General features: G+C 33.1%; 1 protein-coding gene across 1 annotated transcript in view; it reads right to left on the reverse strand.

Moving 5' to 3' along the window:
• Positions 1 to 24,751, reverse strand: part of LOC129743853 (sodium-dependent serotonin transporter) — a 110,281-nt gene that overhangs the window by 13,139 nt on the left and 72,391 nt on the right. Inside the window, exons 3-5 of the mRNA XM_055736058.1 lie at positions 13,470 to 13,911; positions 12,946 to 13,219; positions 3,604 to 4,077 (exon numbers count right to left, since the gene is read on the reverse strand). Of these exons, the coding sequence (XP_055592033.1) occupies positions 3,604 to 4,077; positions 12,946 to 13,219; positions 13,470 to 13,911 (1,190 nt within the window). The remainder of the gene's footprint in view (positions 1 to 3,603; positions 4,078 to 12,945; positions 13,220 to 13,469; positions 13,912 to 24,751) is intronic.

The raw sequence follows: 24,751 nt of genomic DNA on the forward strand, positions 1-24,751 counted from the left end.
ACGATCATGCCCAGCTTGTGGCAAATACCGCAAAAAATACTGGAACAAGGGGAGGTGTGAAATGTGGAGTTCCCTACCATATCATAGCAATCAGTGACTTAGAGCAAGTTCACTGGTTGAGATGGAGTTGGAAATTTCGAAGGTTTACAACACATCACAACACATTTGCCGTACACCGGTGTTGGGAAAATCAGATATTCGAACAGTTTCGCGCTGCAAAATTTGTATCGTATAACACTTTTTGGCTGAGGGTGATATAAAAACACGATGTTTTGCAACACCGAACCGAGTGATAGAGTCGGCGTTGCAATACAGTATTCGTGCATGAAACGCTTAGGTGCTGCCATCTATCTTATGCTCAAAACCTCAGTTGTGGGGAAAATAGAGGAAATTGAGCAATTTCAGGATTTATACATAAAGTGATATTTTCTTTTTTTTTAATCTTTTATCACTTAAATTGATACGAATTGCAATGAAGTTAATCAACTCTTTAAAACTTACAGCCAATTTTTTTAATGCCCTTGCCAATCGAATACATTTTGAGGCGCAGAGATACCAGATAGCTGTGTGAATAAATAAATTCTGTTTGTATGTTTTGTTTGAGCGGTTTTCGGGAGTAGGAAACTGTTTCGATTTTTTATTTTAAAAATATATTCCGTCGGAATGTCCGGTAACAAGTCCATCCATCATCTTAAGAAAACGGAACCCTCGCTGTTGATTCGACAAGTGTCAATCATATCAAACGTAAGGCGTCGTATCGGGAGTAAAATTCAGCTTGTGTCTGAAATATCTATACTTTATATTTGTCACTTACTTAATTATCACTTTTAAAATGAAAGTTTTATAAAGAGTTCAAAAACTTTATCAACTCGTGTAATCAAATGCACTCCAATACAAAACTCCTAATTCTGCAGAATACATTTTAATATTGGGATGCATTATAACTTAAACAATACTTATTCATACATATAACTAATAAAATTTTCATATTGACACTACTATTTCAAGTTAATGATCAAGTAAAATGAATTTGATTTCAATTTTCAAACGGTGAATTCAAAATACAAAAAGTCAGTAAAATTACTGAAAAGCAAATTCACTTGGCATCGCTGGTTGCTTTCAATTTTATACCTTCGTATTCTATCACACCGGTGGACGGCCAAGCTTTTTGGTCTATATTTCATGATAGAAAAATTCCCATCTGTGCTACAGACGTCAAAATTCCTACCACTTTTTCCCAACACCATTGGACTTGCTCTTATAAGTTTGTTATAAAATTGAGGCAATAAACTCCCACTCACCAGTAACATTACAAACGTCTAAGAATAAAAAAGCTTCAAACTTCAAACGTTTTATTCTTGACATACAAGACACTGCAAACACTGAGTGCGGAATTCCGCAATTCAACGGCGGTCCGGGCTTCCAACACTGGAGTTTTCGCGTCAGAACATTTCTGGGCTCGGCTGGACTGATGACGTTGAGCGGATGAAGCGGGAAGAAGGTGGTTTGAAAAAGATGATCGTAAAGTGAAATTCCACATCGTGAGTTTCCTTGCCAACGAGTGTTTGAAAGGTTGTCAGGAAGAAAAACTCTGCGAAGGCCACGAGGGAAGCGCTCGAGAACACGTTTGCCGAGAAGTCCATCGGTACTCGGTACCCAGAATTTACTTCGGAAGCAGCTCAATCGAATACAGCTCAAAGACGGCGATTCGATAAGGGAGCACATTATCGCGTTTGTGGATCTCACCCGGCAGATGAAGACAGCATGTGCTAAACTCGAAGAAGCGGAAACCGTTATTTCCTTGTTTCAGACACTTCCTGAGTCGTTCGATCCTCTGGTGAAGGCTCTGGAAAACTTGGCGCCGCAAGTTGTAAAAGAATGACTGCTGTTGGGGGTTTGAATCGGACTGATCGACATGGAGACGAAAGCACAAGCAAGGTTGCAGCATTTTCGAGTGAAAAGATCCCGAAGGTAGGAAAATTCAAACAGAAATGCGGCAAGCGAGGCCATCTTCAGATGGACTGCCGAAAAAAGGTTGCGAACGATCCCAATTCTACGAGTCAGCGCAAGGCGGTGAGTTTTGTGGCAAACCGTGGAGGCACGGCAGGAAGGCAGGTTTATCTTTAAGCTGGGTTCCGGATCGAGTGAACAACTGGTCAACAGCGATAACGATTTTTTCGAATCTAACCGTTTGAAAATCCCGTCGTTATCGACCGTGCTAAGGAAGGCCAACAATCGTTGCCAAAGTAGCGGGAAAAAACTGTGGGATAACTTGTTTTTTTTTTGAGAAAGTTGACGAGTGCTGGTATCCATAAGTCGGCCAAAGTTAAGAGAATCTCCAAGTCACCGTTGGTCGTGCATCTCCCTTCCGAGCGAGAGGGGGATGAGCTTGAAGTTCTAGGACAAAGCCATGGCAATATCGATGTCGTTGCCAAAAGTCCTATCGAAGATGTTGTTCCTGACGAAGAGAACGAGCTTGACGATTTCGATATTTACTAAGCAACTTGTATTGATTCGAATTCAGAGAACGCAACACCAGAAGCGCTCCTTTCGCACTCAGAAAAGCACGAGTCCCGACGTTTCTGAGGTGCAGCGAACGGGAGCGCAGGCTCCCTGGTAAGTTCCTCAATTTTTATACCAGTTATATTGCGAATTCTGCTGCCCCACTTTCCACAGATGTACTCGACTGTGATCGTTCAGTTAGAGACTCCCTTTTCACTATCTCGGAATTGTTTTAAATCGCGTTGCAATTTCTTAAGAGATTGAAATATGATTTTTCCCTGAAAGCCAAGTCTACATATTTTCTAATTGGCACGATAATATCTTTTTGAGGTTTTCTTTGCTCAAGAAAAGAATGAAAAAAAAATAAATTTCGAAGAATGGAAAAATGACAATGTTAGAAAAAGGAAAAAAAGAGTTGAACCATGCGGAAATAAAACTTCTCATGTAAGAGCTTTTTTCATAAATTAAACTTCACGTTGTGTTCCCTCCATATTTTGCATATTATATGTTACCCTTCGGAATTCGGGCTACATACCGCCCACAAGATGTAGGCTCGACAAGACTAAACGATGAACCATTTATCAACATCGGAAGAAAAATACTAGGTCTATTTCCTAGCAAATGGTCAGTCACATATGATAAAAAGGAACCCCAAGCCAGGCCACTCACTCTCTCTCATTCTCATGAAACATTCATCAGCTGTTAAGCGCGTTCTGGTGTAAATATGTATTATAGGATTTGGAAATTCAAGAACGATTTCTCAAGCTGGTAAACTGGAAACTTGTTGGTCGGAAGTTTGTCTTGGAACCGGAAGTCCATTGAATAAGTCTGAAACTCGGTTGTATTTAGAATCAGAAGGGAAGTCAACTGGTCGAGTTATTCCTCGTAAAGTAACGTTTTAAAAACAATCATCATTGTAACTTCATTTTAATTTCGTTCATTTCTTTGAATTGCAATTCATAATTTATAACAACTCACTGACAAAATTATTACAGAATGTTTAAAACAATGGATTTCAAATTTTTCTTGGTCAAAACAAAAATAAAAATATGTCATTTGAAAATTTTAAGATAATTTCACAACAGTCCCAGGTATACTCACATAGGTCATGGTCGGTAGTGCACAAATGTAGATCAGTCCCAGCAGGATCAGAACAAACAGCTCTCTTCGCCGTCCAATTGTCCTCGGATACTCGTCGCACAGGGCCGTTATCATGGCCTCCAGTCCACCGAAAGTACTGTCCAGCCCAAGCGTGATCAACATCAGGAAGAAGATGATCGACCAAAACACCGATCCCTTCATCATGGCAATCGCTTCCGGATAGACGATAAACACCAGTCCCGGTCCTTCCAGGCCGACGTCCTCGATCGATTTGTTCTGCACCTGGGCCATGTACCCGAGAACGGAAAAGATCACAAACCCAGCCAGGAAGCTGGTCAAACAGTTGATACTGCTTGTTAGCAGAGCGTCACGATAGCAGTTGTTGTTGAACTTGTTGTAGCTCGAGAGGGCCAGCAGGGTCCCAAATCCGGGACCGAGGGAGAAGAATATCTGCGAGGCGGCATCGATCCATACCTGGAGTATAAAGTAAGATAAGGAGTTAGATGTATGATTTTTTTCAAGTCTTCAATATGCTAATACAGTGCAGCAAACACATCGTTCATATAGGACTATAAGTCGATTTTGCTGTATACTTCATAGCTGAAATAGATTGAAAGGGACATTTTGAGGTGAAATATCGTTTAAACACTTGATGTTTTTTTTTTTTTAATAAAAACAAGGAATTAAAAATATAAAATCTATAAAAATTTATGTTCAAAGAGCGAATGCTATCCAAACCAAAAGACTGCTTCCTCTGAAGCGATTTAAGATCTTTTCGATAATCTTGTAACTAAACTATGCGCAGTCTGAACTATCAAGATAATATTTCTTTTCATCGAAGGCCATTCTTACTTCAATTTGTTTTAAAGTAAGACTGAGACGGGTTACCTTTTTTCTGTAGTATACAGAATGTTTTGATCCTTATAAATTCAAGAATCAAGCCAGATCCAGAATATTCAGGGATTTCTGAACAAATGAGCTTATTGTCTCAATAAGTTGGTGATTCGGTTACATTTCAGGTGTTTTTCTGATACCATAGTTCTCAGATCTTTTCAACAAAAAACGTTTAACTTTTTTGGTTTTCCTAAGTGTCAGAAAAATCTTCAGCCCTTATTCTTGACCTGAATCCTATTGAAAATCTATCAGATTACTTAACATATCTACCAAAATTGTCGACAATTCGGCTCATTTCATATTCGTAAGCTGTAAACACGTGCAACAATATTAAATATTCATTAAGATAGGTTACTCGAAAATTCTGGAAACTCCATGTGACTCAACAATTAATTGAATGTTTCAATTTCCGTTAACAAATGTTCCTCCTACAAACCTACCTGGTTTCCTGTAATTTAACCCAACAATTCTATGATGGTTTTCTGTGACGATATTTCCTTATGTTCATTGAAAAATCATAAAAAAATTGATCTTTTTTACATTCTACTTGAGCAAAATTAACCTTAATAATCTTATCATATTTATGCAATCAACACTTTGAAATTCTAAAGTTATATTGACATCAAAAATTCACATTGTGAAAATACGTATGAAATTTAAAAAATCTATGAAATCTGTCAATATTCTAAAAATTCTGTGTTCTGGTACACAGATTCTGTAATTTGCTCAAAATTCTGTGACATTACATATTTTTCTGCAACCTTGCTACAAACATGAACTTTAATAAATTTTATGTTTTCAATCATTTTATTGTTTGTTATCATTAGATAACATCAAGTGCGTAGTAAAGAAATCTATATCAGATATGAAAAATACAGCAAAATCAACTACCTTATAGTTCAAAACGACCAGATTAATTAGAATTAGAATTATCAATCATCTGTTCAGCTGAAAATGAATGTGAAAAATGAGTGTGCGATAAAACGAATTTCCCACAAGGTAGAATGCGTTTTTATTAAAAGCTGAACTTTAAAAAGTCAAGCAGAATGCATTTGAAATGTAGAGAATTTCAAAAACGTCAAAAATGACAGAAATATCGAAAATTTCAACAATGTCAAAAATGACAAAAATGCCAAAAATGTCAAAACTGTTAAAAATGTCCACATTGTCAAAAATTTCCAAAAATATAAAAAATATCAAAAATGTCAAAAATGTTAAAAATGTCAAAAATGACAAAAATGTCAAAAATTTCAAAGAAGGCAAAAATGTCAAAAATATTAAAAAAGTAAAAAATGTTAAGAATGTCAAAAATGACAAAAATGACAAAAATGTCAAAAATGTAAAAATTTCAAAAATGTTAAAAATTGTCAAAAATGACAAAAATGTCAACAACGTCTAAAATGACAAAAAGATAAAAAAAGTCAAAAATGTAAAATGTTCAAAAATGTCTAAAATAACAAAAATGTAAAAAATTTCAAAAATGTCAAATGTTACAAATGTTAAAAATATCAAAAATGTAAAAAAAGACAAAAGCTAAAAAAATGTAAAAAATGTGAAAAATTTCAGAAATGTCAAAAATATCAGAAATGTTGAAAATTTCATTAATACCCAAAATGTTAAAAATGTCATAAATATCAAAACTAACAAAACAATCAAAACATTCAAAAATGTCAATAATATCATAAATGTCAATTTTGTCACGTATGTCAATAATGTCATTAACATCAAAAATTAAAAAAAAAATCAAAAATGTCAAAACTGTCAAAAAAGGCGAAAATAACAAAAATGTAAAAAATGTAAAATATATCAAAAATGACAAAAACGTCAAAAATGACAAAAATGTCGAAAATGTCAGAAACGTCAAAATGTCAAAAGTTTTAGAAACGACCAATGCAGAAATGTCAAAAATATCAAAATTGTTTAAAATTTCAGAAATGTCCAAAAAGTCCAAAATGTCATGATGTCGAAAGTGTCAAATATTTTGAAAATGTCAAAAATGTCAAAAATGTAAAATTAAGAAAAAAAATGTCAAAAATGTCAAAAAATGTCAAAAAATGTCAAAAATGTCAAATATAGATAAATATGTGAAAATAACAAGAATAACAAAAACGTCAAAAATAACAAAACTTTAAAAAAAATGTAAAAAACATCATAAATGTCAAAAATGTGGAATATGTCGAAAATTACAGAAATGGTCAAATTATTAAAAATGTAAATAATGGCAATATTGTAAAATATGTACAGAATACATCTAAAATGTTGAAATGTCAAAAATATTGAAAATTTCAAATATGTCAAGTAAATGAAAAAATGACAAAAATGTAAAAAATGTCAAAACTGACAGAAATGACCAAAATTTCAAAAACATTAAAATGTCAATATGTCAGATGAGTCAAATAGGCCAAAATATCAAAAATGTCAAAAGAGTCAGAAATTTCAAAATGCAAAAAATGCCAAAAATGTCAAAAGTTTTAGAAATAACCAAAATTTCAGAAATATCAAAAATGTCCAAACTTTCAGAAATGTCCCAAATTTCCAAAATGTCAGTCATGTAAAAAATGTCAAAAATTTAGAAAATATCAAAAATCTCACAAAATGTAAAAAAAGAAAAAAAACTTATAAATATCAAAAAAAAATTAAAAAATGTCAAATAGATAAAAAATATAAGAAATATAAAAAATGCAAAAAACTTCAATAATTTCAAAAACTCCAAAAATGAAAAAAAATGTCAAAAATGTTGAAATGTCAAAAATATCAAAAATGTCAAAAATTTAAAAAATGCCAAGGATATCAAAAAGGACAAAAATATGAACAATGTCAAAACTGACATAAATGTCAAAAACATCAAAATGTCAGAAATGCCAAAAATGTCAAAAGTTTTAAAAACGTCACAAATTGCAGAAATGTCAAAAATATCAAAAATGTCTAAAATATCAGAAATGTTAAAAATGTCAAAAATGTCAAAAATGTCAAAAACGTCAAATATGTTAAAAATGTCAAAAATGTCAAAAATGTCAAAAATGTCAAAAATGTCAAAAATGTCAAAAACGTCAAAAATGTCAAAAATGTCAAAAATGTCAAAAATGTCAAAAATGTCAAAAATGTCAAAAATGTCAAAAATGTCAAAAATGTCAAAAATTTCAAAAATGTCAAAAATGTCAAAAATGTCAAAAATGTCAAAAATGACAAAAATGTCAAAAATGTCAAAATTGTCAAAAATGTCAAAAATGTCAAAAATGTCAACAATCTCAAAAATGTCAAAAATGTCAAAAATGTTAAAAATGTCAAAAATGTCAAAAATGTCAAAAATGTCAAAAATGTCAAAAATGTCAAAAATGTCAAAAATGTCAAAAATGTCAAAAATGTCAAAAATGTTAAAAATGTCAAAAATGTCAAAAATGTCAAAAATGTCAAAAATGTCAAAAATGTCAAAAATGTCAAAAATGTCAAAAATGTCAAAAATGTCAAAAATGTCGAAAATGTCAAAAATGTCAAAAATGTCAAAAATGTCAAAAATGTCAAAAATGTCAAAAATGTCAAAAATGTCAAAAATGTCAAAAATGTCAAAAATGTCAAAAATGTCAAAAATGTCAAAAATGTCAAAAATGTCAAAAATGTCAAAAATGTCAAAAATGTCAAAAATGTCAAAAATGTCAAAAATGTCAAAAATGTCAAAAATGTCAAAAATGTCAAAAATGTCAAAAATGTCAAAAATGACAAAAATGTCAAAAATGTCAAAAATGTCAATTTTTTGACATCAAAAATGTCAAATATGTCAAAATGTCAAAAATGTCAAAAATGTCAAAAATGTTAAAAATGTCAAAAATGTCAAAAATGTCAAAAAAGATCAAAATGTAATTTTTTATCATTTTTGTCATGTTTGTCATGTTTGTCATTTTTGTCATTTTTGTCATTTTTGTCATTTTTGTCATTTTTGTCATTTTTGTCATTTTTGTCATTTTTGTCATTTTTGTCATTTTTGTCATTTTTGTCATTTTTGTCATTTTTGTCATTTTTGTCATTTTTGTCATTTTTGTCATTTTTGTCATTTTTGTCATTTTTGTCATTTTTGTCATTTTTGTCATTTTTGTCATTTTTGTCATTTTTGTCATTTTTGTCATTTTTGTCATTTTTGTCATTTTTGTCATTTTTGTCATTTTTGTCATTTTTGTCATTTTTGTCATTTTTGTCATTTTTGTCATTTTTGTCATTTTTGTCATTTTTGTCATTTTTGTCATTTTTGTCATTTTTGTCATTTTTGTCATTTTTGTCATTTTTGTCATTTTTGTCATTTTTGTCATTTTTGTCATTTTTGTCATTTTTGTCATTTTTGTCATTTTTGTCATTTTTGTCATTTTTGTCATTTTTGTCATTTTTGTCATTTTTGTCATTTTTGTCATTTTTGTCATTTTTGTCATTTTTGTCATTTTTGTCATTTTTGTCATTTTTGTCATTTTTGTCATTTTTGTCATTTTTGTCATTTTTGTCATTTTTGTCATTTTTGTCATTTTTGTCATTTTTGTCATTTTTGTCATTTTTGTCATTTTTGTCATTTTTGTCATTTTTGTCATTTTTGTCATTTTTGTCATTTTTGTCATTTTTGTCATTTTTGTCATTTTTGTCATTTTTGTCATTTTTGTCATTTTTGTCATTTTTGTCATTTTTGTCATTTTTGTCATTTTTGTCATTTTTGTCATTTTTGTCATTTTTGTCATTTTTGTCATTTTTGTCATTTTTGTCATTTTTGTCATTTTTGTCATTTTTGTCATTTTTGTCATTTTTGTCATTTTTGTCATTTTTGTCATTTTTGTCATTTTTGTCATTTTTGTCATTTTTGTCATTTTTGTCATTTTTGTCATTTTTGTCATTTTTGTCATTTTTGTCATTTTTGTCATTTTTGTCATTTTTGTCATTTTTGTCATTTTTGTCATTTTTGTCATTTTTGTCATTTTTGTCATTTTTGTCATTTTTGTCATTTTTGTCATTTTTGTCATTTTTGTCATTTTTGTCATTTTTGTCATTTTTGTCATTTTTGTCATTTTTGTCATTTTTGTCATTTTTGTCATTTTTGTCATTTTTGTCATTTTTGTCATTTTTGTCATTTTTGTCATTTTTGTCATTTTTGTCATTTTTGTCATTTTTGTCATTTTTGTCATTTTTGTCATTTTTGTCATTTTTGTCATTTTTGTCATTTTTGTCATTTTTGTCATTTTTGTCATTTTTGTCATTTTTGTCATTTTTGTCATTTTTGTCATTTTTGTCATTTTTGTCATTTTTGTCATTTTTGTCATTTTTGTCATTTTTGTCATTTTTGTCATTTTTGTCATTTTTGTCATTTTTGTCATTTTTGTCATTTTTGTCATTTTTGTCATTTTTGTCATTTTTGTCATTTTTGTCATTTTTGTCATTTTTGTCATTTTTGTCATTTTTGTCATTTTTGTCATTTTTGTCATTTTTGTCATTTTTGTCATTTTTGTCATTTTTGTCATTTTTGTCATTTTTGTCATTTTTGTCATTTTTGTCATTTTTGTCATTTTTGTCATTTTTGTCATTTTTGTCATTTTTGTCATTTTTGTCATTTTTGTCATTTTTGTCATTTTTGTCATTTTTGTCATTTTTGTCATTTTTGTCATTTTTGTCATTTTTGTCATTTTTGTCATTTTTGTCATTTTTGTCATTTTTGTCATTTTTGTCATTTTTGTCATTTTTGTCATTTTTGTCATTTTTGTCATTTTTGTCATTTTTGTCATTTTTGTCATTTTTGTCATTTTTGTCATTTTTGTCATTTTTGTCATTTTTGTCATTTTTGTCATTTTTGTCATTTTTGTCATTTTTGTCATTTTTGTCATTTTTGTCATTTTTGTCATTTTTGTCATTTTTGTCATTTTTGTCATTTTTGTCATTTTTGTCATTTTTGTCATTTTTGTCATTTTTGTCATTTTTGTCATTTTTGTCATTTTTGTCATTTTTGTCATTTTTGTCATTTTTGTCATTTTTGTCATTTTTGTCATTTTTGTCATTTTTGTCATTTTTGTCATTTTTGTCATTTTTGTCATTTTTGTCATTTTTGTCATTTTTGTCATTTTTGTCATTTTTGTCATTTTTGTCATTTTTGTCATTTTTGTCATTTTTGTCATTTTTGTCATTTTTGTCATTTTTGTCATTTTTGTCATTTTTGTCATTTTTGTCATTTTTGTCATTTTTGTCATTTTTGTCATTTTTGTCATTTTTGTCATTTTTGTCATTTTTGTCATTTTTGTCATTTTTGTCATTTTTGTCATTTTTGTCATTTTTGTCATTTTTGTCATTTTTGTCATTTTTGTCATTTTTGTCATTTTTGTCATTTTTGTCATTTTTGTCATTTTTGTCATTTTTGTCATTTTTGTCATTTTTGTCATTTTTGTCATTTTTGTCATTTTTGTCATTTTTGTCATTTTTGTCATTTTTGTCATTTTTGTCATTTTTGTCATTTTTGTCATTTTTGTCATTTTTGTCATTTTTGTCATTTTTGTCATTTTTGTCATTTTTGTCATTTTTGTCATTTTTGTCATTTTTGTCATTTTTGTCATTTTTGTCATTTTTGTCATTTTTGTCATTTTTGTCATTTTTGTCATTTTTGTCATTTTTGTCATTTTTGTCATTTTTGTCATTTTTGTCATTTTTGTCATTTTTGTCATTTTTGTCATTTTTGTCATTTTTGTCATTTTTGTCATTTTTGTCATTTTTGTCATTTTTGTCATTTTTGTCATTTTTGTCATTTTTGTCATTTTTGTCATTTTTGTCATTTTTGTCATTTTTGTCATTTTTGTCATTTTTGTCATTTTTGTCATTTTTGTCATTTTTGTCATTTTTGTCATTTTTGTCATTTTTGTCATTTTTGTCATTTTTGTCATTTTTGTCATTTTTGTCATTTTTGTCATTTTTGTCATTTTTGTCATTTTTGTCATTTTTGTCATTTTTGTCATTTTTGTCATTTTTGTCATTTTTGTCATTTTTGTCATTTTTGTCATTTTTGTCATTTTTGTCATTTTTGTCATTTTTGTCATTTTTGTCATTTTTGTCATTTTTGTCATTTTTGTCATTTTTGTCATTTTTGTCATTTTTGTCATTTTTGTCATTTTTGTCATTTTTGTCATTTTTGTCATTTTTGTCATTTTTGTCATTTTTGTCATTTTTGTCATTTTTGTCATTTTTGTCATTTTTGTCATTTTTGTCATTTTTGTCATTTTTGTCATTTTTGTCATTTTTGTCATTTTTGTCATTTTTGTCATTTTTGTCATTTTTGTCATTTTTGTCATTTTTGTCATTTTTGTCATTTTTGTCATTTTTGTCATTTTTGTCATTTTTGTCATTTTTGTCATTTTTGTCATTTTTGTCATTTTTGTCATTTTTGTCATTTTTGTCATTTTTGTCATTTTTGTCATTTTTGTCATTTTTGTCATTTTTGTCATTTTTGTCATTTTTGTCATTTTTGTCATTTTTGTCATTTTTGTCATTTTTGTCATTTTTGTCATTTTTGTCATTTTTGTCATTTTTGTCATTTTTGTCATTTTTGTCATTTTTGTCATTTTTGTCATTTTTGTCATTTTTGTCATTTTTGTCATTTTTGTCATTTTTGTCATTTTTGTCATTTTTGTCATTTTTGTCATTTTTGTCATTTTTGTCATTTTTGTCATTTTTGTCATTTTTGTCATTTTTGTCATTTTTGTCATTTTTGTCATTTTTGTCATTTTTGTCATTTTTGTCATTTTTGTCATTTTTGTCATTTTTGTCATTTTTGTCATTTTTGTCATTTTTGTCATTTTTGTCATTTTTGTCATTTTTGTCATTTTTGTCATTTTTGTCATTTTTGTCATTTTTGTCATTTTTGTCATTTTTGTCATTTTTGTCATTTTTGTCATTTTTGTCATTTTTGTCATTTTTGTCATTTTTGTCATTTTTGTCATTTTTGTCATTTTTGTCATTTTTGTCATTTTTGTCATTTTTGTCATTTTTGTCATTTTTGTCATTTTTGTCATTTTTGTCATTTTTGTCATTTTTGTCATTTTTGTCATTTTTGTCATTTTTGTCATTTTTGTCATTTTTGTCATTTTTGTCATTTTTGTCATTTTTGTCATTTTTGTCATTTTTGTCATTTTTGTCATTTTTGTCATTTTTGTCATTTTTGTCATTTTTGTCATTTTTGTCATTTTTGTCATTTTTGTCATTTTTGTCATTTTTGTCATTTTTGTCATTTTTGTCATTTTTGTCATTTTTGTCATTTTGTCTTTTTTGTCGTTTTTTCATTTTTGTCTTTTTTGTCGTTTTTTCATTTTTGTTATTTTTATATGATGTTTTTTGAAATTTTTATCTTTGTGATTTCTGCCATTTTTGTCATTCTAGTCATTTTTTGTCACATTCGTCATTTGTATACATTTTTGTCTCTTATTTTTGATCATCGATTCTTACCCTAGAATTTTTCAGCTTATGCCACTCCGGTGTTAGGTAGTACCGGATTCCCTCGGCCGCCCCAGGTAACGTCACTCCACGGAACAGCAGAATCAACAGGACCACATAGGGAGCCAAGGCCGTCACCCACACTACCTTTCCGGCACTCCGAACACCTTTCCACAGCGAGAAATACACCAACACGAACACCCCGAAGACGCAGAGGGCCAACGAAGGCTTCACCGGACCCATAAAGTTCAGCCCGTCCGATTTGTACTGCTCTAGAACCTGGCGCCTGTGGATTGAGAGGAGAGGATTCAAGAATATGATGATGATGATGTGTTATGATGACGACGGGTGGTCATTCGATTTTTGTTCGATCGTAAAATCAGCGTCATAGAATCGTATTAACAACACAACAAGTAATGTTTTCGAATGGGAGATTTTGTCCGGATTTGTCACTCGGCCATCGTTAAAATCGAAACCGCGTCGTAAACTTGAAAAATTTACAAAGAGAATAATAGGGGTACATAGGTAGGACTTACTCGAAAAACTCCCTCGCCGGACTTGTTCGAACCATTTCCGGGACGGCGTGGGCAGCTCCCGCGCCAGTAGCCGCAACGACGCTGGCCACAGTCGAAGTGACATTCCCCAGCAACCCGCCGATGACCGTCGTAGCCGTCGATCCGGTCCGATTGAGTCCCGCCAGGGTCGTAAAGTTTCCGAAGGCCCCCACAATTGACGTCGTCGTCGTCAGCGTCGTTGCATTTGTAATCGATTCCATGGTGCTTCTGGCCGCGTCGAGACGGGTCAGATTGGCCAACGATGTGACCGGTGTGCAGGCCTCGGTGTTCCATAAATTACCGCATTTGGTCCAGGGCAGTTCCGTGGTAAATGAAGCGAACAGATAATAAACCGCCCAGCCAATAATCGTGTTGTAGTACATGCCCATATAAATGTCGATCAGGCAGATTGCGTAGCCCACACCTGTGTGTTTGCGGAAGAAACAGAAACAGGAACAGAACAGTTTCCCGGTCACATCCGGAACGGGTTTTTTTTTCGTTAGTCGTGTTACATTCAAATGCCGGCGAGGAGCAGTAAATGTTTACGTTGCATCATTGCATACAGTAACGAGGTGGGAGATGGGACGAAGGACTTTTTTAAACGTTAAATAATTTCGATTGGATTGGATGAGTACAATGTTGACTGGAGCAACTCCTACGTTGTTCATCGCTTCAGCCGCGGCTTTATCGTATTCGATTATATGATGATTATAAAATTTATCGTTTAAATCGTTGGTCACTTTTCCCCATTATGATTTTTTTTTTGATTCATCAACATAAATCAATAGAATCCAGAAATAATTTTCTTCTTTCGGGGTGAATTTTTCGGCTATCAGTCAACTTAAATAGCAAAGACGACTATTTGTTTAAGATCCAACGTTTCGATCCTTATAGGATCATCATCAGGGACGAAAAAATGTCGTCTTTTTGTTTTGGATTGATTCGGCTGATCAGATAAAGCTGTCTTGTATATTGTGTACAAAGTTTTGCGGTTGAAAAACCGTTTTGTCCTACAATTTTTGGATTTATATTCACCAGCATCTGAAAGTTGTCACACAGTTTTCACTTTCACTTTCCAACTGATTTTTTATCTGATCACGACGAGTGTGTATTAGGTGGTGTCTATTACATGTTGTTGGGTGTGTGTTTCTGTATTTGTGTTTTTATGATGTGATTTAATTTTTCTTATGTTACATATTGTTCTAAAAATATTTCCGTATGTATTTTTAGAACAATATGTAACAGAAAAATTAAATCACAACATAAAAACACAAATACAGAAACACACACCCAACAACATGTAATAGACACCACCTAATACACACTCGTCGTGATCAGATAAAAAATCAGTTGGAAAGTGAAAGTGAAAACTGTGTGACAACTTTCAGATGCTAGTGAAAATAAATCCAAAAATTGTAGGACAAAACGGTTTTTCAACCGCAGAACTTTGTACACAATATACAAGACAGCTTTATCTGATCAGCCGAATCAATCCAAAACAAAAAGACGACATTTTTTCGTCCCTAATGATGATCCTATAAGGGTCGAAACGTTGGATCTTAAATAAATAGTCGTCTTTGCTATTTAAGTTGACTGATAGCCGAAAAATTCACCCCGAAAAAACATATTTAACAGTCGAAAATCGATACCGAAATAATTTTCCATATCATATCACAGGGGTAAGCAACCTGGTGTTATTTGGTATGTTCTTCTATATAAGACTTGAATATTACAACAAAATACGATGTTCTTAAACACTTTTTGAGAGTTCGCAGTTGGCCTTGGACGAATACGGTCGTGTTTTTTTCGGTAGCGCGCTCCGTCTCGCGTTCTCATAACTACTTCAAATTTTTAATTGTGGATTGAACTTTGTACATTGAAAAGGATATAGTGAAGAAAAGTATATTTATATGTGATGTTTTGAGAGCAGCTAGCCGGGATTTATTTATTTTTATTCGAAAAATAGTGCTTGATAGAAAAGCAAAGAAAAATGGCTGGCGGTGTGATCTGTTTTTCACTTGCGCAGTGCAAAATTCAACGAAGCCCTGGTACAATAATGTGTTTTAGTGGTCGAATGCTGGTAAAGCCAGAATAAGTTGGTGTAAAAAAATATGAAGGATTTGGCAAATAGATATTGTCGTGGCGCAGCTTGAGTTAAAGGTTAATGAAAGTGAGAAAAAGTTGAAGCCGCGATGGGCAAACGACAGCGTGATTTTCCTGATTGCTGCGATGCGCGTTTTTCATAGGCAACAGATATTTAAACAACATATTTGTATTTGTATTTGTATTTGTATTTGTATTTTTACTTCATCTGACAGTATTGTCTTCATGAATTTAATAACTAGTTCTAACTCTACATTATATAAAACAATTTGTGTTTACTCAAAGGTCGCAAGACGACTTAGCTGCCTACTTTTTCTAATTCTTGTTTTAAAAACATTAGTTGAAATATGGAATTCAAACAAGTTGTAGAAACTGTTGAACACTTTAAACATTGCACGCAGAGGTTCTTGTTGGCCGTAGTTGGTTCGCTGAAAATCAATTCGTAGGAATTCACTTCCTCTGAAGAGTCGGGGTCTGATGTTCATATGGACTGCCGCAGCAACGCTGGACAATCGATGTCTCCGTCGATGAGTTTCTTCACGAAGATGGCTCTTGCGATTATGCGTCTTTCAGTTAGTGTCTCCATTCCAATCAGCAAGCAACGATGTTTGTAATCAGGAAGCGCATCAGGATTGTTCCAAGGTAGGAATCGCAGGGCATATTTGACGAACCTTGATTGAACTGCCTCAATACGTTTGGCCCAGTATGCCGTGTAGGGACACCAAACAACTGAAGCTGTTTCGAGCCCGGATCTCACCAAAGAATAGTACAAAGATCGTAGGCAATATGGATCTCTAAATTCCTTAGAAATTCTAGTGATAAATCCGAAATTTCTATTAGCTTTGGCTATTATGCTAGAGTAATGCTGCTGAAACGTGATTTTTTCATCAAGAGTGACTCCAAGGTCCTTGAAGGAAAAAACTCTTTCTAATGGTTCACCGGATAGTTCCATGTGATAGGATTAGGCTTTCGTGTGAATGAGATAATAGCACACTTTGGTGTACTGATGGTTAGATGGTTCATTTTACACCAGTTGGCAAATTTATCGATACAATTCTGTAGAATCAAACAGTCATCCTCAGTTCTGACTTTGTGAAAGAGTTTGAGATCATCTGCATGCTGTGTGGCAGCGGCCTAAAGAATACTGCCACTGGGATACTGGTCCATGTCGTACGAGGCGACTAATCCAGTACTTCCCAGATACGTTTATCTCATATTTCTGTCTATTGGAAATCAATGAGGCTGTATCTGGGCGGGGGAGAAAATAGGTCAAGGTAAATTATTGCATGCAGAGTTCAGAAGTTTTTCAAGTTCAAAACATTGGAAGGAAATGTTTTGAATCTGAATCAGTTTTAAATTCTTGCTAGTATTTTTTGACCTTTGTACGTATTTTCTCTCGAGAAGGGTATGCCAATAGTGCATATGTAGTACATGCATTTGCACAAGCTGTATTCTTCCATATTTTCTCGTTTTACCAATTTGGAATATGATTTTTCATTCAACAAATCTCTTTGCTCTCCTAGTAACTCCGTTCAATAAAATCTCTTCACAAGTGTTCAAATGTGAATCGCAAACGCATCGCTTACGGTCCCATTGCTTCTGAAATCATAGAAGAATATGATCTAAATTACATCAGTTATATCTGTTACGTCAAGCGCAAAATAAGTGTATTTTCCTTATAGTGGACAAGTTTTCAGTCCCTTCTATCTTTGGATTGGCAACAGAATTTTGTGGAGGTAAATGTCCGTTCATATAAAGATATTTAATTGTAAAAATTGCATCATGGTTATTCAATCATTGAAGCCGTACAAATATCGTTTCCGTGGAAAATAAAAATTAAAAAAAATATTTTTTTTTTTTTAGGGTTGCCAAAAGGCTTCAATATTCCCTATTAAATCAAGTTTTTGATCAAAACTTGTATCGCATGTCGACAGTCATATCTGTTTCACTTAATATATGTCACTTCTCTTGTATTGACACATGTTCCCTTAGCTTTAGAATGGTTATAGTGTTAAGAAGAATCAAAGCTCCTTTAATATCGTACTCTGATATTTCGTATCATACGTCAATCCTGGTTCTGGAATCCACTGCTACAGCTTCGTGCAGTGTTAATATCGCTTGTATCAAATTTGGCGTCACAGAAGCTCATTGTAGTCGTCTAACCAGAGCGCTAACTGGTCAGTTAAATAAAAATATATAAAATCAAGACTTTATGTTCTGAATCTCCTGTATGGTTAAGCTATGATTCAGAGGTACTATTGTACCTATATTTACCTTCCACTTAGTGTGTACATGTCCCTCTTTTGCCCGACTTCATTCTTTTTAATGTATGTCAGAATTTAACAAAGGAAGTTAAAAAAGTCCTTATTTCCAATATTTTGATTGAAAAAAAGCTTCATTGCTTAAAAATCCCTATGTGGACAGGCTAAATGCCAACTTTGCCATTATAAAATCGTTTATTTGCCCTCATTGTAGCATCCTGGTTAGAACATTTTCTGATCATTGTAAACTCAAATCTCCTGAATTTTGTAGTTGTGAATCAATAATGTATGATTCTTGTAGCTCATATATGCCTGTTTTTCGATTGCTAGAAAGCTTTTATGTACTCTCGCCTATCCTGATATAAGTGTATCTCATTCTAAGAATTTAAACTAAAATAACAATCTGTCATTTTTCACCCAATATGGTTATAAGCTTCAATGCTTCAAAATTCCTCCGTGGATCGGCTTTATGCCCTAAATATTTATTTATTTTCTAATCCTTTTATGGTTTTCAGGTTTCTCAGGTATATGATGAAATCTGTAAAAAAAAGGCTAGGCACAATTTTCCCGTTTGTTTGGATAACGTGCCGCTATCAAGCCTACCCCTTTTCTGATACCTGATGCTAGAGTAATGCTGCTGAAACGTGATTTTTTCATCAAGAGTGACTCCAAGGTCCTTGAAGGAAAAAACTCTTTCTAATGGTTCACCGGATATTCGATAGTTCCATGTGATAGGATTAGGCTTTCGTGTGAATGAGATAATAGCACACTTTGGTGTACTGATGGTTAGATGGTTCATTTTACACCAGTTGGCAAATTTATCGATACAATTCTGTAGAATCAAACAGTCATCCTCAGTTCTGACTTTGTGAAAGAGTTTGAGATCATCTGCATAGCCTAGTCGGCATTCATCCGGTAACATTAAAAGCACGTCATTAAAAAAGATTGCGAATAGGAGAGGCCCTAAATTGCTGCCTTGTGGTACGCCCGAGCAATTACAAAAAGCGGAAGAAGTTTGGGAACCAAGTTTGACCGACATTTGTCTCTCTTTCAAATATGATGCCAGCCACAAGACAAATGTGTCCGCAAAGCCGAGCCTACTAATTTTGGCTAGAAGCAAATTATGGCTAACACAATCGAACGCAGCCTTGAGATCTGTATAGACAGTGTCAATTTGAAATCCCTTTTCAATAGACTTAAGGCAGAAAGAAGTAAATTGAGCTAAATTTGTACTTATCGATCGACCAGGGAAAAACCCATGTTGGTCGATGGAGATATACGACTTGACATTGTTCATTATTGTTTGAGATATCAAAATTTCAAATAATTTTGATCCAACACAGAGAGATGTTATGCCTCTGTAGTTTTGTACATCTCGCTTGTTACCTTTTTTGTAAACTGGAAACATAGTCGATTTTTTCCATACTGCTGGAAACGTGGCTGTGGTCAGTGAGCGATTGAATATAATCATCAATGGTGCGCAGAGATTGTGGGCACAATTTTTGAAAACAGAAGCGGGGATTCCATCAGGGCCTGGTGATGATGACAGTTTCAATTTCTCGATAGCGGAGAGAATTTCTTCGGCAGAATAGTGCGGTAACGAGATATTTGTTGCATTTTCTGGAACATATGCTAGAGCTGCGTCGTCGTTTGTTTGCGTATCCGGGGTAAAAACACTAGAGAAATATCTGGCGAAGAGTTCACACTGACCGTCTAAAGTGTCGCATTCTATGTCCCCCAAGTACATCCTACTAGGTAGTCCGCTTTCTTTTCTTTTTTCGTTGACGAAAGACCAAAATAATTTTGGATTTTGTTTCAAGTTTTCTTGCATACGGATCGAGTACCTAGCGTAAAGTGTTCTATTATATTTTTTGTATTCATTGCTAGCTTTTATGAATGCAGATTTTATATGTGCATTTTTATTAACGCTGTAATATCTCAAAGCCGCGGCTCTTACACGTTTCAGCATTTTTAAGTTCCGATTCGACCACGGGGGCTTGGGACGAGCTCGTCGGGGTGGTGCGTAAGATTCGATTAGCTGATTTATCTTGCTAATAAAGATGGACACTGCCTCGTTGATTGATGTGGTATTGTTAATAAACTGCCAGTCTATATTTTGTAATGCGGCATTGAGAGCTACAAAATCAATTCTTTTAAGGTTCAAAGACTGTTCAAGTGGAGGTTCACAGTAAAAAACTGTAGAATCTAAAACGATGTCGGCGGTAATTACAGGGTGATGATTATCGATGGGGACCAGTGGCTCAAGAGCTGTCCCAACCAAACAGTTCTGAGAGACAGTGTCGTTTTCAAAAAGCAAGTCAAGCGTACGGTTTTTCATATTTTTCGCGCAATTCAATTGCCTGAGATCGAAAACAGCCATTCTGTCGATCAAAATTGAACTAGCCGCGGAGAAAGACGATGAGCTGGGATTTTGGATTTGGAAGCAACCTATTTCAAAATGACTGGAATCAGGAAGAATAGATACAGCACCGGCTGAAAAACACCACCTTTTGATGGACTTTAGTGAGATCGTTTCGATTTTTTGATTTCATGCATTTACATCATATTAAATTTATTTTGCGTATCAGTCCTATTGGCCAAGTAGGATTTCCCATGTGTATTTCCCTTCCCCAACCTATCTGAATACAGCACCCTGGGTCGTATGAGTTCTCTGCACCTGAATAGTTCATTTAGCTGTATCAGATCATCCCCATTATGATTACATTGACTTGTCACGGTGTGCATTATCGTACCACACTTATTTTCAAAACTAACACTTGAAATGAGTTTTTAATCCAGAAACTCGTTTTTGGCATCTTGTGTTTGTTTTGGTTATTGAGTTGTACTTTGTGTATCAGCCAATGCAAGATGTGTGTAGTCACCCAATGCTATGCTATGCTCATATCACAGGGGTAAGTAACCTTTTGAACCAATGCAAAATGGGGAAAACAGTGTATAAACTGCGAAGAAATGCAATATTCTCCCAGTAAACAAATTTATTTAAAAAAAAATACTTCCTTTAGTGAAAATATCCAGAAAGTCAATAGGACGTAGTTTCAGGCCACACGAGCTTATATAAACTCCGGGGCTGTTTAAACCCCTAATTTCCCTATATTTTGAAAACAATTCAGGAAAAAAAATTGAGACTTAAAATTTCGAACAAAAATAGTCTTATCTTGTGCATTTTTTCTGAACAATAAAATGGAGGCTGTTCGAGCCACCACACTCTTCAGAAAATTGAGTTTTGGCTGTTTTTACCCCCAATTCCCTTATATTTTCCAATATTTCAGATAAAAAAGAATGTTCGAATTAAATTTTGAACCAACTGAGACGTATCTTATGTATTTTTTTTTTCGAGTTATCAAACGAAGGCTATTTAAGCCATTGCACGGATTGGGAACAGGAGTTATGGCAATTTTACCCTCAAGTTTCCAAAATTTTTCAAATAGTTCAGAAAAAGTATGTTCGGGTTTGGACATTTTGAATCAAATGGGACGTATTTTATGAGATTTTTCCGAAGAGTACAATAAAGCATATTTAAGCTACCAAACGCTTCGGAAAAAGGAGTTATAGCTGTTTTTACCCTCAGTTCCCTTACATTTTTCTATTATTTCAGAACAAAGCATATTTGGACTTGAACATTTTGAACAAAATGGAACGTATCGTATGTGATTTTTTTTTTCGAGAAATTCAACGAAGCCGATTTGAGCCACCGCACGGATTGGAAACAGTTGCTGTTTTACCCTCAATTTTCTGAATAAATTGAAACATGTTGGGAAATTGAGAGTAAAACAGCCATAACTCCTGTTTCCAATGCGTATGATGACTAAAATAGGCTTCGTCCAGTTTCAGTTTTATTGATTAGATCCTAGGTCTCAGCCCTTTATCTTATTCTATAACATAAATGACAATTAATTACTACAGTAATTGTTAATTTGTAAAAGAGCACTGCACAATTCTACTTTTGATTTAATCTCTGATCATGCTTAGTTGAATAATATCGACGTTTGCGTTGTAAAATGACATCATTCGATACATTGGTTCGTTTCTGGCGTAGTTCTGGATCCGATTAGCTAGTTGAAACGGCCTTACGCTTTGTAAACTGCTGCGGCCTTCGTACGGAGATATACAAGATAATAAATACGGCGAATGAAATCCTCCACAGATTAAATCCTTTAGAAACAGTGCGTCGAATGATTTTCTTCGGGTTTCCAGCGTGTCCAAACCTACCAGCATGCACAAGACTCGATATTCCGGAATTTCTGCTTGCCACCCAAGGTTTCTCAAAGCGTATTTCTTCAAGAACTTCTTCTGAACTCTCTCTAGTCTATTGTTGTGTATGTTGTAGTACGGTCGCCACACAATGCCAGCATATTCAATGACGGTCCTAACTAATCCAGTGTAGATTGGGACAATCGTGTAGGGATTATCCAGCTCGTGACAGATTCTACTAACCATTCCGAACATAGAATTTGCCTTTGCTACAACTTTTTCGATGTGTATTGAAAAAGTCAACTCCGCGTCCAACTCCACACCTAAGTGCATCTGTGCAAGGCATTTTGCAGTGTCACGCAATCCTTCGGGTGACGAATAGACAAAAACATTTTTAAATCATCGGCATGAACAGCGCGAACACATCAGTCAGCAATTTCGGGAAATTCGGTCATAACAGCGATGAAAAGAAAGGGTCCCAAGGGACTCCCTCATGAAACACCACTGTTGACCGAGAATGTACAGATCTCACGTTCTTCAATTGGACGTATTGCGTTCTTTCGATCAGGTGCGAACGAATCCATTGGAGACGATGAATTCTTCCAAAAAAAATCATATACGATACGTTCCATTTTGTTTAAAATTTTCAAGTCCGAACATGCTTTTTTTCTGAAATAATGAAAAAGTCTAAGGGAATTGAGGGTAAAAACAGCCAAAACTCCTTTTTCCGAAGCGTTTGATGGCTTATTAGGCTGCATTGGGCTCTTCGGAAAAAAGTCACACAAGATACGTCTCATTTGGTTCAAAGTTTTCGAGTTCGAACATGTTTTTTGTGAACTATTTGAAAAATGTTGGAAAATTTAGGGTAAACAGCCATAACTCCAGTTTCCAATCCGTGCGGTGACTCAAAAAGCCTTTGTTGGATTCCACGGAAATAAATCATACAAGCTATGTTTTATTTTATTCAAAATATTTAAGTCTGAACACGGGTTTTCTTGATTATTTGAAAAATTTCGGGAAATTGAGGGTAAAACTTCCATAACTCCATTTTCTGAAGCGTGCGGTAGTTCAAACATCCTTCATTGGATTCCTCAGAGAAAATTGCACAAAATGGGTTAAATTTTCCTCAAAATTTTTAAGTCTAAATAAATTGTTTTTCTGGATTGTTTGAAAAGATACTATAACTCCGATCGTAAGCTTGTGTGGCGTCTAAAACTACGTCCAACCGATTCTCTGAACATTTTCACTACAGGAAGGTACTTTTTCATGGATTTGTTTCTTGTAAGAGGGAATGTTTTGATTCGCGGTTTATACATTTTTTGCCATTGTGCAATTTGTGAAGCTTCAAGGAAAGTTATAGAGAAGTATTGAAATTAAACTTCGTTCTTTTATGATAACAAATTTTTCACGAATAAAAACTGAAAAAGTTGAGAATAAATTAATTCGTGTATTATTTAATTGAAATGTTTTTTTTTTTAATTTTAACACGATTTTTCATATACTAAGCAGACAATACCAGCTCAAATTGATAAGGTAAATCACTAAATTTAAGTTAGTGGATAAATTTGTTCTTCCAATCGGCATCATTTTATTTGCTTTTTTTAACAAAAACAACAATTTGTCAAGGCCTTTGTAATGTTTAGAACAATTGTATATTTTTCTTCGGAAATCATTCTTTAAGCGTTGGACATTGAACCTTTATCGAAAATGATTGACTAAAATTATTTTTTCCGTAATTAATTTTTTCTAAAAACCTACACAGATCTTGCATTGGCTAATACACGAGGTACAACTAAAAATCCAGCCAAGACAATCAATACAAGATGCCAAAATGAGAACCTGGACTCAATATTCATTTCAAGTGTTGTTATTGAGAATCAGTGTGGTACCGCAAGTCAATGTAATCATAAAGGGATAGTCTGAACAGCTAAATAAACTTTTCAGGTGCAGAGAACTCATACGTATGTATAAATATGCTGCTTCAGGCAGGAAAAGGAAGGTTTATTCGTTTTGATGGGAAATCCTACTTGACAGATAGGAGTGATGAATTAGGAAATAGTGTAATGTTCATAAATATATAAATGAAAAAGGAAAGAACTCACCAGTTTTTTGTTTTAACTCGAGATGCTGCTGATAACCATGGGGTATAATAGAACCAGTGTTGTCACTTCAGAACTGAAACGAATCCATCCAATCAAATATCACACGATATTGGTGCATTTGGGCCGCTTCTTTACCTTTGAAACTACAATTCCCTGGTCTTGATGTCCAGTCCATTTCTTGACTCTAATTTCAACTTTGAATACTTTTCTTGCTTTATTTTTAAGAAAATTATTCAAACATATTTTCTTTTATTCAATTGAAGAATAAATTTCAGCTCTAAAAAAACACTTCTGCCACCTACGAGCACAGCCTACCGAGACAGTTGCTTATTTATTGAGAAACTCATGTGCTAACTAACTGTCCAACAATTAAAATATTCTCATTTTAGCTTCCATTATTTAAAACGCAAATCAGTGCACAGTTTTTCACTTTGAAGATTTTTTTTTTTACTTTGCCAATCCCCAATAATCACCTTTTTCATCACCCACACTTTTATTCGAAGAAATGTTGAAGGTGGTGCCAAATTCCAGGGGCGAAAATAGTCAAGAAATTTTTAAAAAATGTTTATATTTATCCAGCGCAAGT

The sequence above is a fragment of the Uranotaenia lowii genome, chromosome 2 (assembly GCF_029784155.1).
Source record: "Uranotaenia lowii strain MFRU-FL chromosome 2, ASM2978415v1, whole genome shotgun sequence".
Lineage (NCBI taxonomy): Eukaryota > Metazoa > Arthropoda > Insecta > Diptera > Culicidae > Uranotaenia > Uranotaenia lowii.